General features: G+C 38.5%; 3 protein-coding genes across 3 annotated transcripts; 2 read left to right on the top strand and 1 right to left on the bottom strand.

Moving 5' to 3' along the window:
* The first annotated feature begins 9 nt into the window (after positions 1-9).
* On the top strand, positions 10-8,438 carry acaa2 (acetyl-CoA acyltransferase 2). The gene is made up of 10 exons (XM_079896574.1): positions 10-109; positions 825-991; positions 2,685-2,813; positions 2,891-3,007; positions 4,813-4,960; positions 5,037-5,212; positions 6,018-6,147; positions 6,229-6,299; positions 6,476-6,630; positions 7,906-8,438. Exons 1-10 carry the CDS (start codon positions 94-96, stop codon positions 7,988-7,990), a joined length of 1,194 nt encoding a protein of 397 aa, XP_079752700.1. The 5' UTR covers positions 10-93; the 3' UTR covers positions 7,991-8,438.
* Positions 8,439-10,625: 2,187 nt separating this feature from the next.
* On the top strand, positions 10,626-15,025 carry rpl6 (ribosomal protein L6). The gene is made up of 6 exons (XM_079896596.1): positions 10,626-11,550; positions 11,636-11,752; positions 12,306-12,449; positions 13,315-13,363; positions 14,553-14,737; positions 14,848-15,025. Exons 1-6 carry the CDS (start codon positions 11,341-11,343, stop codon positions 14,998-15,000), a joined length of 858 nt encoding a protein of 285 aa, XP_079752722.1. The 5' UTR covers positions 10,626-11,340; the 3' UTR covers positions 15,001-15,025.
* LOC307173473 (dynein light chain 1, cytoplasmic) lies at positions 14,943-18,935 on the bottom strand. Its single transcript, XM_079896622.1, has 3 exons — positions 18,832-18,935; positions 17,987-18,125; positions 14,943-16,406 (listed from the first exon to the last, which is right to left on the bottom strand). Exons 2-3 carry the CDS (start codon positions 18,116-18,118, stop codon positions 16,269-16,271), a joined length of 270 nt encoding a protein of 89 aa, XP_079752748.1. The 5' UTR covers positions 18,119-18,125; positions 18,832-18,935; the 3' UTR covers positions 14,943-16,268.
* Positions 18,936-19,764: the final 829 nt, after the last annotated feature.

Raw genomic sequence — 19,764 nt, 5'->3', positions numbered from 1 at the left:
GAATGTTGAGGGTAAAGTGGGTGAAAGGTCGGCGCGGTGAGTGTGTGTGTCGCTCAAACGGTCAATAACACCATCTCAACTACAATCACTATCATGTCTCTCCTGAGAGGTTTGTAAACTTTATATATTTTACTTTGAATTAAGTGCATTATATTGAAACTAGGCGAATGATTTGTTTGTTTTGTCCGCTTTTGCTCTTATACAAACTGCACTTGAACTTCAATGTCACTTATTGTTATACTTTCCTTCTGCTTCCTATTTGAATTTATTTTCTCGTTTTATTTTCCCACCCAGTTAAACATCTCTGAAATATTCATGGGTGTGCAGTTAATTTACTTTTTATTTAAAGGGATTTTGTCTTCAGCTAATTATTGAGAGATTCAAAGCTTCATTTTGAATCATCTTCATCATAATCAAAACTGAAATACATATAAGTAAATAATAAGAGTGACCTGTTCTGTAGGAAAATCAAGCATCAGATCAAACTATATATAACAGTCATTACAGACAGAATTAGGTTAAAGGTGAGGTCAGTGACACACATTAAAAGTCGTGTTTGCTTTTGTAATGTTTACTCTTTGTATGTTAATGTATAAAATGTGTATCATGGTTACAATGCATTTCTACATTGTGCATATTGTAAAGTGTTAATTTTCTTGATATTAACTGCAGGAACTACTGACCAGGGCTGCGTTTGCACTGTAAGCCTAAGTTGATCGTATAGCAATTGCCACCAGTGGTCTCTACCATCACCTTAGGCTTGCGATGCCTTTGGGAAACGCAGCCCTGATCTGAGCAGATCTCTCATGTCTGTTTTTGTCCAGGTGTGTTCATAGTCTCGGCCAAGAGGACGCCGTTCGGCACGTATGGAGGCGTTCTGAAGGACCACAGCGCTACGGATCTGGCTGAACACGCCGCTAAAGCTGCTCTCGCTGCTGGGAATGTGGCGCCGGAGCTGGTCAACAGTGTCATCATGGGAAATGTCATGCAGGTGGGATATGATATTCAGTATATTCAATTTTAAGACACTACAAGCACTGGTCAGTTTTGAGATTTTGGGTTATTTTGCTTCCATACATTGGCCTCCTTCAGACAAGTGGAAAGCAAACATCCCAGTTACTTATTTAAAGGGATAGTTCACCCAAAAATGTTAATTATTCCATAGTTTACTCACACATAAGCCATCCTGACTCTCTTCTTTCAGACGAACACAATTGAAGTTATATTAAAAAATATCTTGGCTCTTCCTAAGCTTTGTAATGGGAGTTAATGGTAACTGAGATTTTTAAGCCCAAAAAGTGCATCCATCCGTCATAAAAGTAATTCATAAGCTTTAGTGAGTTAATAAAGGCCTTCTGAAGCAAAGCCATGCGTTTGTGAAAGAAAAATATCCATATTTATAACTTTATAAACTATAATCACTGGCTTCTGGTAACGTTGGTACGTGAGTCTAGTTCCAGCAGAAGAGTGACCTCTGACCCGACGCATGACGAGTGACCTCTGACCCGTTTTACTTTATCTGTTTGCATCTGCAGATTTCAACTACAAAACATATCTTTTAAAGCTGTGAGTCGGAAATCTCCACTTCAGCCGCTTTACACACACCAAACTTTATAATTTCTTATCTATATTCTGGAGGCTTTTACAGGTTTATATGACATTTTACTCCTATAAATATGGTCAAAACTTTTTTTTCTGACCGTTGACATAAAAAGAGAAATCCTAAATCTGTAAAAAAAAAAAACTTTACTTCTAATGTCAACTAAATGAAACCAGAATTTTGAAACCTGGCTTTATCCAATGCTTAGTCATATTTAGTCATCTATTATATATAGTTACTTGCATGTAGTTACTTGCATACTTTATATATATATATATATATATATATATATATATATATATATATATATATATTAGTATGCAAGTAACTACATGCAAGTAACTATAGTATCCACATGCAAGTATTTATTTTATTTATTTAACCTTTATTTAACCAGGAAAAGTCCCATTGAGTTACAGTAACTATTCTCCCAGGGAGTCCTGGCCAAAAATAAATAAATAAATCAAGCATCAAATATTATAACTGATTGAATGAATATTACAGCTCAGCAACTTTACACTTGATTTAAATACCACTGATCCATAATAAAGTTATTTGCACATATCAAACTGATAACGCAAGGAAGAAGGTCTGATCTTCTCATGTTCATTTTCTCTCTCTCTCTCTCTCTCTCTCTCTCTCTCTCTCTCTCTCTCTCTCTCTCTCTCTCTCTCTATCTCTCTCTCATTTCAATTCAATATGTGCTTTATTGGCATGACAATTGTTTCAATGTATTGCCAAAGCATTTCCAATCATCATATATGTACATATACATACATTAAAATATAAAAATGAAATAAATAAGGTTAAAAAAAGTAGAACAATTAATCAACATTTCAGAATTTTTGAACAGTTTAGAATTCACTGTGTGTGAGTGTTTGTGAGCGTGTGTGTGTGTGTGTGTGTGTGTGTGTGTGTGTGTGTGTGTGAGTGCATCTTCCTGCTAGTAGGATACAATCTCTTTCCCCTAATAAATGTTGAAGTTGTGTTTTATTGTTTAATTTTCTCTCTCTCTCTCTCTCTCTCTCTCTCTCTCTCTCTCTCTCTCTCTCTCTCTCTCTCTCTCTCTCTCTCTGTCGTTCAGAGCTCTGCTGACGCTCCCTACATCGCGCGTCACGTGGGTCTGCGGTGTGGCGTTCCCATCCCAGTGCCGGCGCTGACTGTCAACCGCCTCTGCGGGTCTGGATTCCAGTCCATAATCAATGGAGCACAGGTACCAACCCAAATGAAACCGAAACGGCGCAGTAGTTTCCTCACAGGAGATGCTGATCAGTGTGTGTTGTGCTGTAGGAGATCTACCTGAAGGAGTCAGAGGTCGTCCTGTGTGGCGGCTCAGAGAGCATGAGTCAAGCTCCTTACGCTGTCAGGAACATCCGCTTCGGGACGAAGTTTGGAGTTGATTTGAAGGTAAAGATCATCATGGTGTTCAGTGATTCTGAATTTAAATGGGTTGTGACATGAAAATTGTTTTTTTTATTATTTTTATATGTTCCTTTAGGTTCACTTGTTAATAAAGTTTTTGCTCAAAAAAACAAATATATATGTGGAAAAACAATTATTTTCAAACTTCAGTCTGAGCCTCAGTCTGAAATGAACTGTTTTGAAGGCGTCAGTAAACGCCTTATGATTGGCTAATGTCATTGCATAGGAAACAGAATCAACGCCACTCGCTATTGCATGCGAGTAAGAGTTTTGAAACATTGTCCATATAAAACCGACTAGTTATGCTCTGATCAAAATATTTAATTGGCTCTTAGTGAGTGCAATAAAATGATTTTTATCTAGTATTGACAAATGAGGAGGAGTGGAAATTCACTGGTTAAAACCCTGAATATCATGAACATTCAAACAAACATTAAAGAGCATTTACAGAACACTGCGAAAAAACAACATATGCATACAATAAATGAAAAAACACCCATACATAAGCTAAATAAATAAAGTTAAAAACATTATAAATTGACATATTTAAAAAAAAAATCATTAAATAAACGACATTAACAAGCAGAGGAAAGCAGACTAAACCTTATTAAGCATTAAAAATCTCTCATATTGCTGCTGTAATCTGTCACTTTTTTATTACTTGTTAAAGAGATTTGAGAAGTGAGTTTGCCTCAATCAAAAAATGTGAGATCGTAAGAAGTGATGATAAATTTACCAAACAAAATAAAGAAATTGAGGATATATTCCAAAGACATTGTTGGTAGTGTCAGTATAATAGTAAAAACATATCTTTTAAATGAAAGGATTGGATAACAACAGCTAAATGACAGCATGAATTAGACCAAAACTCCAGAATAATTTCACAATTAAAAAATAAATGTATTAACGTTTCATCCTCATGACCAGTGCTAAGAACACCAGCATATATAGGCCTCGTTTACACTGTCAGTCAAATGTGAACCAATTCCGATTTTTCGCTCACATGTGACACAGATCGGATGTGTTCTATGACCGTGTAAACAGGAAAAAAACTCGTGCATTCGGATATTTCCAGATCGGTTTCAGGCCTCGTTCATATGTGGAAATAAATCAGATATAAATCAGATATGTGCCAATCTGACTGTCATGTAAACAGGCAGATCGGGTTTTCTGAGGCATTAGGCGACGTCTCCGCGGTTTAATGACGAGAGAAACCCTGACGAGCGACTGCAAAGAGACAAACGTCGTGCCGTCGTAGGACAGGAATATTGTTGACACAACATATCAAAGGTTGGCTTGTCATCCTAAAATTTCAGACCCACTGCTCCTCGTTAAAGCCCGCCACAGTATGCTCCCGCCAGTCCTGAGATCTCTCTCGCACAATAACTGAAGTTTATGCGCAATGATGATGGCCCTTTTCGTCCTCCTCCGCCTCATAATCATGGTGATGTTTGGCGAACTTCTCATATATCACAGAGCTAGCATCAAGCATATTTCGTGTTCGCCCATCTGTGCAAGAACCCCCTTTAAGCATGCGCGACGTTTCAGATAGTATGGCAAGTGTAAACACATGAATCGGATATGGGTCATAACTGAAATAACTTGAAATAACGGACAGTCAAAGAAATCGGATATAGGCAACACATCAGAATTGGGCGTCAAAACCTGCGGTGTAAACGAGGTTAGACAGTGAAATTTACAGGGTGTATTTAGTGTAAGGTTTTGGAATACAGTACTTACTGTATGAAGCTTTGAATAACATTTGGTGTGTGTGTGTGTGTGTGTGTCAGCTGGAAGACACGCTGTGGGCAGGACTGACAGATCTGCACATAAAGCTCCCCATGGGCATCACAGCAGAAAACCTGGCAGAGAAATACCAGATCACACGCGACGACTGCGACCAGTACTCGTATGGGACGCAGCAGAGGTGGAAAGCAGGTGAGTGTGTCGATCGACAGCCCAGCACTGCATCGCTTCACACACACTCACACACATCTCTCTCTCTGTGCTGCAGCTCATGAGGCTGGGTATTACACCGCTGAGATCGCACCCGTCGATGTGAAAGCCAAGAAGGGGAAAGTGTCGATGACGGCTGACGAACACCCGCGTCCTCAGACCACGCTGGAGCAGATGGCGAAGCTGCCCACCGTCTTCAAGAAAGCAGGAACCGTCACTGCAGCCAACGCTTCGGTGAGGAGAACTGAACATAAGAACATGTGCTTCTAAACAGCATTTTAATTTAATTTTAATAATTCTAATATGCTGATTTGCTGCTCAAGAAATGGTTGTGCTGCTTCATTGTTTTTTTTTTGGAGGAAATTGTGAATTTTTTTTTTTTTTTTTTTTTTCAGGATTCTTTGAATAGAAAGTTCAAAAGAACAGCATTTATTTTATTTGAATAGAAATATTTTGTAGTATTATACATGTGTTTACTGTCACTTTTGATCGATTTAATGGTCAAATTGGTCCTTGCTGAATATAAATATTAATTTATTTTTCTCTCTCGATAGGATCCCCTCAAATTTTTAAATGTGGTGTATCACTGTTTTCACAAAAATATGAAGCAGCACATCTGTTTTCAACATTGATAATAATCATAAATGTTTCTTGAGCATCAAATCATCATATTAGAGTGATTTCTGAAGGATCATGTGACATTGAAGACTGGAGTAATGATGCTGAAAATTCAGTTTTGATCACAGGATATAAATTACATTTTAACAATATATTCACATAGACAATGATTCTTTTAAATTGTAATAATATTTCACAATATTACTATTTTTACTGTATTTATAATCAAATAAATGCAGCCTGGGTGAGCAGAAGAGAAGAAAAAGTCTTATCAACCATATATTCTGTATATATATATATATATATATATATATATATATGTGTATATGTATATGTGAATGTTAGTCAGCAGTGCCACTAGTGATTTTGCATTTTGCAGTGTATTTGCATGTCTTCATGATGTCACTGGCTCCGCCCACAGGGCGTGTCTGATGGAGCTGCTGCTGTGGTCATAGCCAGTGAGGACGCTCTGAAGGCTCACAAACTGACACCATTGGCTAGAATTGTGGCCTATCACATCTCAGGCTGTGATCCCAGCATCATGGGAATCGGTGAGTCCAATATCCACCAACGTATTCATCTATACTTAGAAAAAAAAAGAAAAGGTATATAATATTTTGTAAATACAACAGGGCCTGTACCTGCCATCACCGAAGCCCTGAAGAAGGCTGGTCTCTCACTCAAAGACATGGACCTGGTGGAGGTAGAATAATATTTACATACTCTAGGTTTCTTATTAGGCTCATCACACTGCATGAGTTGACGTCTTTTTTAACTTCAGAGAATGCCCACTTAAATGATGAAGAGTGGATTTAGTTAGCGATGTTTTTCAAAGATTGTCAAGCAGGGTTTCATATATCTGTTTTCTGCATCTGTCAGGTCAACGAAGCGTTCGCTGCTCAGTATCTGGCAGTGGCTAAAGCTTTGGGCTTGGACCCTGAGAAGACCAATGTTAACGGAGGAGCCATCGCCATCGGACACCCGCTCGGAGCCTCTGGGACCAGAATCACTGCGCACCTCGTTCACGAGCTCAGGTGAACACACTCACAATAGCAATGTTTCCCTCCAAAGTGGTGAATTTAACTTGGAATATCACATAAAACATTTGCAAATAAAGCATTGTTTCGATCCCATGTGTTCAAGGGCACTAAATCGGCACTTCCTGGGAAACTGACACAAAATATCTGTAATAAAAATAGAAGTTTCCCTCCATTATAAATGAGTTTAGTCTCAGAGTGTCAGACGAAATGTAATAAACGCTGTAATGTTCTTGCGTTCGGATGCTGGTGTTTGGGAACGCAATCGTGCGAGACGCTTCTGGAGGGAATTAAACCAAATCATTCTGATGACAGACTTTTGCTCAGGCGTTTCAGAGCCACCAAACCAACATCTGAGATGCTGTGATGCGATTGGTCCGCTGGTTAGTCCAGTTATCCAATCACAGCTTTGATTGTGGCAGGTTTTTGTTGCACATTGAGGATGTATTCAGTAAATATGTTTCTATTGTAGTTTATTTATGCATGTTTTCTTATCGGATAAGAAAATAATCCGCCTCAATTGAGTGCATATGTCTTTATGCTCATTTTTAAAAGTTTATGTGTATCTTGGCGTTTCCATCCAGCATTTTTTATGAAATATCTCAAAATTTGCATAAAAATAGGTGGATGAAAACACATCTACTGTGACCTATTTACATAGATCCCGTTCAAAGTCAACATGAAATGACTTTCTGAATGCACATTTCTGATCTAACTGTACATCACTCATTCATGCATGTTATCATGAAGAAAAAAATGTAAAATGTATTACTTTTTTGTCTCAAGGACTCAAATAGATATTTAGCCATTGTTTATGCAATGCTGCTTACAAGTGGTTAACGAAGTAATTGAATGCTGGTTAACAATAATGATTATTGCAGTTATAGAAAATAATGACACATTTGGAAATAAAGCATCATTATGGAACGTCCTTTTTTTATTTTATTAATCAAGAATATAGAGCACTGATTAAAACAACACTTGTTGAATCATCCTCAACATACATTAATAAGAGCATACATCAAAAACATAGATAAAACACATCAGACCATACATAAATAATCAGAAAAGAAAAATAACACAATAATGGTGTTTATAGTTTATAAGCAAAATCAAATACGACTGTTTTAAGTTTAGATCTGAATATCCTGTTTCACATTATGGCAGTAAAATGGGTTTTAAGAGCCATTTTCAGGCTGTGTAATCCCGATCATGCATTGCTGTATTTATATAGCATGAAGTCATGTGATGTGTTGTGTTCTCTGTTCCCAGGAGACGCGGGGGAAAGTATGCGGTCGGCTCTGCCTGCATCGGTGGCGGTCAGGGAATCGCAATCGTCCTGGAAAACACAAACTGAGAACATCACACACACACACACACACGTTGCTGCAAACAAATCAAGTCTAATTCAAAGCCTAATTAACACCGTCCCAATGTCTGTAAGAAAAACATAGTCTGTGTACAAACGTGGAATTTTGCACATGATTATTGTTCTTGTAAAAGGGTCATGTGATTGAGTGATGGAGCCGTGTCTGTGCAGGAGTTCGTGTTTGGTTACGGTTCGGTGATGCTGGAAGTATCGTGCCTTGCTGTACTTTAGTCTCTGTGCCTAATTCAACATCCGGCTGGATTAACCATCTCCATGCTTTCCAGAAATGTAATATATTCATTCTGTTGTGATTCAACTCCATGTAAAAAAAAACTCTTGATTATGGACTTTACTAAATGATTTTGTATAGAATGTTGACATGTTCACCGGCCAGAGCCCTGACTGTTCTTATCAATAAAGAATGAGCTGTATAATACGCCACTGTAATGTTCAGCCTTTACTTTTTCCCTCTTGCCATGCAGATTTATTAATATAGATGGAGTTATAGAGACTACACTCACAAAGGTGGATCAGCCGTAGCACACGGATTCACACGGATGACCTTTGGATGCACTTCCGGTCTTTAAATAAATAACTCTGAGGAGACTAAAGGATGTTCTTATTCTAAATCAGTTAATTAATCTAGCGTTATCTTGTTTTAGACTGCTATTATGTAGAAATCTAACCGTTTTTTAAAATTACGTGTAAAATACTGTGCATTGGATTTAAAATGTTAAAAAGTGTTTGTGTGTATGTATATATATATATATAAAACCTTGCCTTATATATAGAATGTAATATACAGAATCAATGTATGTGCATACATATTGTACATGGGATTTTAAATGTTAAAAAAGTATATATATGGTGCTATATATATAGAGAGAGAGATGGGGTATATATCTGTATATATACGTATATGTGTATATATACGAGATATATACGTATATATGTGTATACAGGGCCTGAAATTAACACCCGACCACACGCCAAATGCGGGTGAATTCTTCAATTGGCGGGTAACACTGTCAATCTACCTGCCACATTGGCAGGCAGCCAATGAGAATCGACCCTTCGCGGGGAGTTTGATTGACAGGCGATCTGGCCAATCATAATCCGCCTTTTTTTGTCCGACAAAGCAGTCAGGAGAGTTAAACGTTGGAGGATTTGAACTTGAAAAAACGGAGTGTACTGAGTAAGCCTACTGACATTTTTCCGCAGTTAAAACTACATTCCTTCTTATGTTCATTCATGTTTATTTGATGCTATAAATTAACTAGAAGGAAGAGATGATCGGTTCACGAGCAGCTTTAACTTGAGGCACCACAGCGATCTGTCAAGATACATTACAGAGCCACAAAACGGTATTGTCTAAATTTCTTTAAAAATGACCAAATTTTAACGTTGAGACTTTGTTTAATATCAAAAGTAACCTGGACTGTCTTGTCTGTCAGCGTGTTGTCAGTGTCTCTGCTGCGCGATGTGCTTTTCATTGCGTGACATCATGGTTTGGCGTGAGCGCGCGCGGTGTAGCTTGTCGGACATAGCAACAGTAACTAAAGGGGCGATTGTTTTTTTTTTTGTGTGTGTGTGTGTGTGTGTGTTTTTGCCACTGTTCTTTGACATTCAAACGAAGTTGTATGTTTCGTTGGATTTTAGCTAAAAATGTGGCGGCACATTACTGGAGTAAAGAAAGCATCTGTGAAAGCAGCGCAGTTTGAGTGTTTCGGAACGTATGTGATCGGAGAGAAAGATGCGTCTTCTCTGACTAAGTTACGTTTGAATGTGTGAGTTGTATTAAACTGTTGGTGAGATGAGATGAGATAATGCAACGCTGACATAGGCTACAGTACAATGACAGTTGCACAGATGTTGTGTCCAAATGTCCGGTAGCCTACCCGGTAACTTTACCAGTAATAACAATATTAATTTAGTTCTGCTTAACGGTTCCTGAACGCTGTAACTAACAGCTGCCCAGCCATCAACACAGCCGCGTGTGATTTGTTTGCATACGAGCTGCACTAGGTCTATAACTGTATTCTAAGAGTTACTTGTATGGATCTCGTTAATAACTTGACAGCACTTAAATGTGTATTCTTACAAGTTAAAGAACAAATGTTTGTGCAAATCCTTTTTTTTTTTTTTTTCACCTTTTATGAGGCAAAAAAAAAAAAAAAAAATTGGCTGGTAAAAAGTCACTGTGGCGGGTGGATTTTTAAATCCACCTGCCACAGTGGCTGGTGGTCAAAAAGGTTAACTTCAGGCCCTGTGTGTATATCTATATCTATATATATATATATAGCACTAAAATAAACATGAGCTATGCAATCTGACCTTACGTTTCTAATCCTGCTTTATTGCTTTAATTCACTTCTACAACATACAATTTACAATTTGCGCCACTTTCACAAAAGACAAGAACATTACAAAGGTTTTGATAATTAAAAAATGTTTTAGTCATAGTTTAAATGTATGTGCCTTCCTCAGCCGATGAGCGGCACTCGCGCGCCCGTCGTGTGGCCAAAAGAGGCGCGTGTTTCTTTAAGAGCGGAAGCAAAACCCCGAGCGGATCACGTCACGACTATATATACGTCAAGTGCCCGGATGTCGGTCTTTTTTTTCTAGCTGAAGGTAATTGTGGCTTTCGTGTCTGTTTTGTCCAAGTACAATCTGCATTAATCTGATTCATCGGCGCGTAATATTGCACTGTGGATCATATATAAATGTTTTAATACACATATAGCAGTAATAGATGTGAATATTAGTGGATGTGATGTATGTTTTAACGTACGTTATGAATGTTCGGCGCGCGCTGAGGCCGACACTGGCTGCATGTGAACTGAAACGGGATTTGTGTGTTTCTGTTAATATTAAAAACCATAAAGTCATATGTGACGGCTTGTCATGTGAATAGAGCGTAAAACAGACTCTAAAGACGCTTGTTAGTCTATAAATGTGTTTATGTGTTTCCTTTAGCCTGTTAGCAATGCTACAACTGGTCACGTTGAGTTACTGTAGTAACACCATGCACATACACACATATACATACATGTATGTGTGTGTGTGTGTATATGGTTGTAGGTGTGTGTATATATGTGTATGTATAAGCAGAGAGTTCTTTATTATTGTGGTGTGCGTTAATTTAACAAGTTGCACGATCAACAGTCAGTATGCAGGAGTTCAGATGCTTCATGTTAATTACTGTCTAATTTAGGAGCCCTACTCTATTTGTGATTAGAATTGGTAAAATAGCAGTGCTGATATTGAGATGTCATGTGAAAAGTACTATATAAAAAAACTGTATTGACTTTTAGAGCAGCTTTACTATTGGTTGATGCATGTTATTAATGTCTGAAATCTTTGTATGCATTCATATTTTAATAAGAGTCTTATTTTCTCAGATGGCTGAGGGCGATAAGAAGAAGGTTGCCCGTAAACACTGCAGCCGTAACCCTGTGCTGGTCAGGGGCATCGGCCGCTACTCCCGCTCCGCCATGTCCGCTCGCAGGGCCATGTACAAGAGGAAGACTAAAGCTCCCGTGACGAAGGTGAGGGTTCACCGCAGCTCTCTGATCCAGGGTCAGTCTCACCCCGTCATCAGCGGCTTTCTGAAGCTGTGTCTTCATGTTTCAGGTTGAAAAGAAAATCCGGGAGAAGAAAGTCAAGGAAAAGAAGAATTCCAACACGGTCACCAAAACTGTCGGCGGAGACAAGAATGGAGGCACCCGTGCTGTGAAACGCCGCAAGATGGTGAGGAAGACATTTACCACCAGATCACTGAGATTTGGGGCCAGAGTTATTCTTTCTTGGTTGTTTATGAGCCTAACCATTTTAAAATAGGTTTAAAATTCATGTCAATTTTGACCCTGATCTCTAATTCTATTCAAATATTTCTGTAACCATGTTCAGCCTTATATTTAGTCTTATGGAAGACTTTCCTCCACAAAATAATAGTAAAAAATTTAAACTATCTCGCAATTCTGAGGGGAAATTGTCGGAATTGTGAGTTTTTATCACGTAATTCGAGAGAGTCCACAATTACCGGTTACATTTTAATTCTATTGTGGAAACCAGCGTCCATTCAGTCTGTCCCACATCTCACGCAAACGTTAAGATCTGAGTTTTGTTCACCTATTGATGAACCATTGCAGCATGAAAGTTATGCAAGTATGAATTGGAGTAATATCGAGTGAAATTGAATATGTGTGTTTTGTAAATTTGGTTTTACCACATTAATGTTCACATCTCTCTCTCTCTCTCTCTCTCTCTCTCTCTCTCTCTCTCTCTCGTATTCTGTGTCCAGCCCCGTTATTACCCCACAGAAGACGTGCGGCGTAAGCTGCGGAGTCACGGCATCAAGCCCTTCTCTCAGCACCGGAGGAAACTGCGCCAGTCCATCACCCCTGGAACAGTCCTGATCCTGCTGACCGGACGCCACCGTGGGAAGGTACATGTGCAGTGTTCAGCTCAATAAATGGACCAAGTGTCATTTAAACAAGTCATTTGCTTCCCACTCAGAACAGGGAAATTGTTCTCGAATATTAACAATATGTCATGTCACAATGTAATGCAATACAAAAATTCAACGATATGTATTGTGGATAGAAATATCTGAGTTTTTCAAGTTTCAGTACTACATTCAACTATAAATAATATTGAATATAATGTATAATAATGCAATGGGGAATATTAATGGTTCCTGATAATGTCAAATGTCTGATGTTACCAATAAAACGTGTCATACATTATTTTAAATATATCTAGTGAGTGACAGTGCAAGCATATTCATCTAAAATAATTCTGTATTTTCAGCTTCAGAATCATGAATATTGTTATTCTGGTGTCTCTATTGTCCTGTGCATTGGGTTTCCAGCACTATAGTAGTCTATTCATTAACACCCACAATGTAATGCCAAATTTAGCATTTTAATCAACAGTTAATTGGTTAACCTTTTACCTCATGTCTTGGAGTGTCACAATAATATCGTATCGTGATATGTATCGCATCGTGACATGAGGGTCTCGTTACACCCCTATTGAATATCATCAGACCTTGGTTTTAAATCTCGGAAGTTAATGTCCAAACATAGCTATTGTTTTTCACATGCTTGTGTAGCAACTCAATGGGTGAAACGCCTACATGCGAAACAGTGACCTGCGCAGATGCTCTCTCCCACACAAACACTTGTTAACTTTATTCTGCTGAATTGGGGTGACAAGTTGCACTTGAGATTTGCATTGCAAAAGAGGTTCAGATGAGGATTGCAGCGAGCGTCTACAGGCTGTTAACCGTGACTGTGTTTCTTCTGCAGCGCGTGGTCTTCCTCAAGCAGCTGGACAGCGGACTCCTCCTCGTCACCGGTGAGCGACACAACGTCTGTTCAGTGGATGGAGATGATTTTCTCTAGGGCCGCTCCATATATCGAAATAAAATACAGTAGTCAACGTTTGAAGTGGATCAAAACCTTTCATCAAAGTTATACATGAATTTTGAACAATACCCGTTCTCGTCTTAGGACAACTTTGATAATCTTTTGATCCACTTCAAATGTTGACTCCTGTAAATGGATTGGTGTGTCAAGGCTGCAATTTTAGTAAATGTGTTGCAGTTTCAGAGTGAAGAATGTCATTTACACGTGTGTGTGTGTGTGGTTCATGTTTGCGTTTCATGAACATGCAAGGATCTTCACTCTGAAACCAGCAGCAAAGTTATTAATTTGCCAGCAACCTGTCAAAATAAAAGCTTGATGCTATACAGTTTGAAAATGGACAAATACTAGTATATCAATATTAGTATTGTAATTAGTGAAAGTAGTCCATTTTATCCCTTAACTCAGTGGTTCCCAATCCTGGTCCTGGGGACCCACAGCTCTGCACATTTTATATGTCTCCTTTATCTGACACACCCAGTTCAGTTCATAGAGCTCTTTCCTAACGAGATGATGATCTGAATCAGGTGTGTTAAATGAGGGAGACATACAAACTGTGCAGAGCTGTGGGTCCCCAGGACCAGGATTGGGAACCACTGCCTTAACTCATCTTTGATCACCAAAATTACACATTTAAATGTGTTTTTTCCTTGAGAAAAAAATATTTATGCCTTAAAATAACTTTAATGTAACTCGACACCATTGCCTCATTTAGTATACATGGTTCTATGAATATGCAAATGAGCTCCGCCTCCAATCACTCACAGTAGCTCAGAGATCCATTGGAGAGTTGGTCAAAAACAGTGTGAATGTGGTGCATGAAAACTTGTGAAGAGTAAAACAAAGTACCCACACCCAAAGTGTTTCCCAAATCGCTCAAGTCTAAAAAGTCTTTGGGACTGAAAAGAGCATTTTTAATTTTGTGTAGATGAACTCCCCAACAAAATCACCCTAATCATTCTAGAATGATTAATATTTATTAATTTATAGTTCAAGTCATCTTGTGAAATCAAAACCTTGCAATGTCCCTTTCCCCCCCATTAGTGTGCAGCTTTTATTGTGCAGTTTGTGTTGCAGTTTGTGGGAGTGAATAATTGATGCCCGTCTCTTGTCTCTCTCAGGTCCTCTGGCTCTGAACCGAGTGCCTCTGCGTAGAGCTCACCAGAAGTTCTGCATCGCCACCAACACCAAGCTGGACATCTCCGGCGTCAAGTTCCCCAGTACACTGGTCGATTCCTACTTCAAGAAGAAGAAGATGAGGAAACCCAAGCACCAGGAGGGAGAAATCTTCGACACAGAGAAGGAGGTAAAACCCCGTCAACTCTAGTCAACCGGACGCTTGAGCAGGACTCCGGATGGAGACTCTGTCTGTGACCGTAACTGAGTGTTCTGATGTTTGTTGTTCTCTCTCTGCAGAAGTACCAGTTGACGGAGCAGCGCAAGGCGGACCAGAAAGCAGTGGATTCTCTTCTGCTTCCTCTGATCAAGAAGGTCCCTGAGCTCAAGGGATACCTGCGCTCCACATTCTCCCTGTCCAATGGAGTCTACCCACACAAACTGGTTTTCTAAACTGCAAATAAAGTCTCGACCCATATCACGTTCTCTGCCTCTTTTTTTTAATTTTATTTTCTTGCATTATTTTATTTGTTGCATACCAAATCATTCTGCATGTTCGTTAGATTGTGTGAAAGTAACTTTGCTATTGGACCATGTTTGAAATTTGTCTATACAAGGTATTATTTTAAAAATAGCTTTGCAGATGTTCCATTGCAGTCAGCTTAAAATAAGTATTGTTATAAGCAATAGCACTTTACGTTTCTAAATCAGTTTGTCTTTGAGCATTCATCTCTAGTGGCTATTTTTAGGTTGAATGGTCTGTGGTGAGTGTACACCACTATTGTTAGAAATGTTTTTATATTAATCCTGACATGAATGTACAAGTTAATGTTCCCATCAACCTATTTTGCCTAATACGAGTTATGCCTAGCTTTGTGTTCTTATTCCATAAGATGCACATCTTGAATCAAATGTGACTTTGAAGTTTGTTGGATGCGAGTCCATCCTGACTGGATTTGAGCAAATCCATGATCACAGTGGCTGCGAGATCACTAAAAATTATTACAATTAATATGATGTATAAATATAAAAATCAATATTAACTTGAAATTGAAACCAAAGTACAACCCTGTTCATATTCAATTTCAACAAATATTACTCAAGTTCACACTTGCATAACTTTCATGCTGCTGTTTCATCAATAGATGGACAAAACTCCAGTCTAAAAGTTTGTGAGATGTGGGAACGATTATGGACGCATGTTTCCACCACAGACTAAAAGTGGAACCATTCATTTTGACTCGCAATTCTGAAGAATTATGTAATAACTCAAAATTCTGACTTTTTCATCTCTCACAATTGACTTTTTCCTCAGAATTGCAGGTTGCTACAAAATTTGGAGATAAAAAGTCAATTACAAATAAAAAAAAAACTAAGAATTTATTTTTCATTCCCGTTTCCCCTCTAAATAACTATAGTTCCTATTACCATCCTAAGATGATGTTGCACCATAAACCTTCAGACACAAAACTCCAGGCAAACGGCCAAACCATTTTGCTTTAATTAAAAAAACGCAGGTGACATAAAACGCTGTATAGAAAACAAAAATAAATACAGTTGTTTCTTTATGGCATTTCCCTCCCGAATGGCCGTTTTCTAAACAATAATCAGAATGAAAGGAGCAGAGAAGCAGCCGAGAGAAGGCAGGTCCCAGTACAGGAATGGTTCGCCTCGTCAGTACAGTCAGTTCAAAGCGGTCTGTTGAATCGTGTTGCCGGCGCTCAGCCCGACTTGAAGAGCAGGATGGCCACCTGACCCAGGTAGAAGTAGATGAAGTGTTTGGTCTCGTGAGTCACGTAACTCCCGAAGTTCCTTCCCACAATGCAATGCCAGGTGGGGTTGTACTTTTTGTCAAACTCCTGCATGGAAAGAATACATTTAAAGTCAATCAATATGAAATGCTGTTTTCAACACATATACTCAAAGCGAAAGGCCTGACCTCAGAAGGAATGGGTTAAAAAAAAAAAAAAAAAAAAATGCAAAGATGCATTGCAACTTGGAATAACCAATGAATCATGCACAATAAGGCCAGAAACATTCAGTTAATGCTGATTCTGGGTTGACATCACCAATAACCTGACGATAAAGTATTCATGAGCACATCTTCACTGCTAAATATAAACCTCACAAAGAAAATGGACGCCCATAAAGTGTTCAGTCCAACTAGTGTTGTCAAAAATATCGATATTTAGATGCACATCGATACTGAAATATCTGAGCCGGTTCCAATCCTCATTTTCTGGCGCATTCTCTCTCTCTTCTCTCCGGCGGTGAACTGACACACACCTTCTCCTCTCACTCACTCGTATCATTCGCTGCGGTTGAATAGCCTAGTGCTTGTATTGGGCATAATTATAACTCCCGCAGGTTTCACGCTCACACCACTGATACTATACAAGCGGAGTGCACATAAAGCTGCCGCTCAAACAGCTCTCGAGAACCAAATTGAGTTGTTTGTCATGGCTAATTACACGTATAAACTGTCAAATACACACAAAAATGTTTCCAAAATTCCCATTTTGGCACGTATTCATGTAAACAATTTTGGAATGTACACAGTTGAGAAAGCAAACGCATGTTGTGTATCAGTATATTGGATCCGTGTTTTTAAAGGGACAGCAGCCTAATAAGGATTTGTAACTTTAAACATTGATCTGTATTTAATATTTACAATGAAGACCATTAGGGGTTATTATATATCCGATTACTTTTTTTTTTAAGTCTACATTACACTGAAGTTAAGTCTGTAGCAACTTCTGGTTTGTGACGCATTTCCAAGTGAAACGGAATATTGAATAGAGGGCAGGGTTTTACTTTAGCAGACGAACGGTTGTTAAAGATATTCAACCCAAGCCGTCAAACGGTCGAGAGGGAACACCATTCCAGAGCGCAAGCAAATGATCAAAGATTACCACGACAAACATGTACTCTGTGTGTTAACGTTCACGGATGAATTGTTCACCACAAGACTAGTAATGTGCACTAACAAAGTAAATGGGGTCAATTTTGATTTCATGACGACTTCAATTTCTTCGTTTGTAATTATACTTAATTAGTATTTCTTAAATGAATACTGCTGTTAGACCCACCTGAACCACTAAAAGCTGTGTTTACTTCATTTGTCATTCCATTTGCAATGTGTTTATTTGTTCTTATGCTATTGATGACGGTTTACTTGTGTAAATTTAGTTCAAAGATTCAAATAAAGCCTCCCTGTGCTGTGAGAAATCTATTTCAACAAAATTACCCAAATTATAAAAAAATAAAAATGTCTATATGGCAGCTTTCCCCTTGATATCGAAAATAGTATCGAATATGGATATTTTCCAAGGTATCGAATCGAAGTTGGATAAAAATATCTATATGGCAGTTTTCCCCATGATATCGAAAATCGATATTTTCCAAGGTATCGAATCGAAGTTGGAAAATCCAAATTTACCTTCTTGATGTAGGCAGCGATGTCCTTCTCGATGTTGTACTTCTCCAACGCCTGTGTGGCGCACTCCACAGCGTCCTGCTGCATCTCCTCGGACATGTCCGCATTCTTGATCACGGCCTTTCTGTCAGACATGGTGGTTCTGAAGTCACAAACAGAGACATTTCATGAGGAATGAGTGAATTTAATCTGTGAACGCCCAAACAACACCCTGTGACGCACCCATAATGCTTTGTGCCCTGCCCCAAATCAATCCCACAATCCTCAAGCATCTGCTGGTGAAACTGGTGAATGGTGGTCAGCCATCAGAGTCAGGGTGGGCATTATATAAAATCAGCACATCAGAAGCTCCACGGCCATTATTCCATCTTTATTACATAACATCACGTGGCATATTTCGCCAGGTTACTGTTGCCATGGACACCTGAACTAAATCCTGTACTCAGCAACACAGATTTCCCCAAACTTATATTTATTTTCAAATAATGTTCATATAACTTCAGACTGAATAAACCAACTAAATAATCTTAACTTATCAAATCAAATGCCTTTTTGAGATGCGTGTTTTTATTAGTGGAATATAAATGAATGGCGGCATGGTTATTTTTAGAAATGAGAAATACTTCGCGCGTTTTTATGTTAAATTAAAGACTTTTGCATATTTTAATTTTTATTCTGATCAATCTTTGTTATTATCATTTCATTTAAGTTTAAGTCCGTAGCTGAATTAAATATAGATGTGCAGTCAACTAGGTACAGTATCGCTTGCTCTGAACGGAAAAACACATTAGATATTTAGTTATACCGACTAATATGCAGTAGAAAAGGATAAATGTAAAAGTTTTCACCTTATTTATGTGCAGATTTCCGTATAAGGAGAGAAAAGAGTCTCACTCGTAGCGCCTGTGTGTGATGCTCACGCTGTGTGCTTGACCAAAGTAATGTAGGTGTGTAACTGCCCGTTGGTTCCTCCCACTCTTGAATCCTATTGGCTGTCGCTGCCAAGCCAGGCTCTGTGATTGGTCAGCTCTGCAAGAGTCTCGCTGCAATGTTTCCCTGCATTTTATTTCAGACCGTCATGCCTTGCGTTCAAGACGCTTCGCTGGACTCCATAGCAACAGTCAGAGAGGGAATTCTCCGGAAGAAGGGCGGGAGAAATGTTGAAATGTGATCGTGGAGATATTTATTCTTAACCAAGGTTTGAAATGAAGTATTTTCCTAAATACATATGTTTAAACAAAACAAAATGAGGTGAAAAAGTTAATCGCAGCAGAAAAAATGTTATAGACATCAAGTCTATGAAATGCGAACACAATGGCATTTAACCGTCAAAAGTTTGGAAACATTACTAATTTTTATGTTTTTGAAAGAAGTCTGTTTTGATCATATTTGATCAAAAATACAGAGCCCCCCCCCCCCCCCCCCAGTAATATTATGAAATATTATTACAATTTAAAATAATAGTTTTCTATTTTAAAATGCTTTAAAGTGTCATTTATATCCTGTGATCAAAGCTGAATTGTCAGCATCATTACTCCAGTCTTCAGTGTCACATGATCCTTCAGAAATCACTCTAATATGGGGATTTTTTTTCATCAATGTTGGAAACAGTTGTGCTGCTTAACCCTTTCACGCATAGTGGTCACTACAGTGGACAGCTATTAAAAAAGCATTTTCTTGAATTTGCATGGGTTTTTATGGCAAAGTTGCACATCAGCCTCTTCATTGGACCCTGGTGCATCATCCTATAGGGGAGAGTGGGGTGATTTGTGCCAGGGGGG

Source organism: Squalius cephalus, assembly GCF_949319135.1.
Source record: "Squalius cephalus genome assembly, chromosome: 16".
Classification (NCBI taxonomy): Eukaryota; Metazoa; Chordata; class Actinopteri; order Cypriniformes; family Leuciscidae; genus Squalius; species Squalius cephalus.
The sequence above is the reverse complement of the archived record's forward strand: the minus strand, read 5'-3'. Positions and strand labels throughout refer to the sequence as shown.

What these genes read in the sequence shown, in the direction of transcription:
- acaa2 (XM_079896574.1), top strand. An exon ending in AGTTTGGAGTTGATTTGAAG is followed by an intron (nt 3,008 to 4,812) that starts GTAAAGATCATC and finishes TGTGTGTGTCAG; the next exon opens with CTGGAAGACACGCTGTGGGC. An exon ending in CACCTCGTTCACGAGCTCAG is followed by an intron (nt 6,631 to 7,905) that starts GTGAACACACTC and finishes CTCTGTTCCCAG; the next exon opens with GAGACGCGGGGGAAAGTATG.
- rpl6 (XM_079896596.1), top strand. Translation starts at nt 11,341, where the DNA reads ATGTTATTAATGTCTGAAATCTTTGTATGCATTCATATTTTAATAAGA. An exon ending in CTGTGAAACGCCGCAAGATG is followed by an intron (nt 11,753 to 12,305) that starts GTGAGGAAGACA and finishes TTCTGTGTCCAG; the next exon opens with CCCCGTTATTACCCCACAGA. An exon ending in TCTTCGACACAGAGAAGGAG is followed by an intron (nt 14,738 to 14,847) that starts GTAAAACCCCGT and finishes CTCTCTCTGCAG; the next exon opens with AAGTACCAGTTGACGGAGCA.
- LOC307173473 (XM_079896622.1), bottom strand. Translation starts at nt 18,118, where the DNA reads ATGTCTGACAGAAAGGCCGTGATCAAGAATGCGGACATGTCCGAGGAG. An exon ending in TCGCTGCCTACATCAAGAAG is followed by an intron (nt 16,407 to 17,986) that starts GTAAATTTGGAT and finishes CTTTCCATGCAG; the next exon opens with GAGTTTGACAAAAAGTACAA.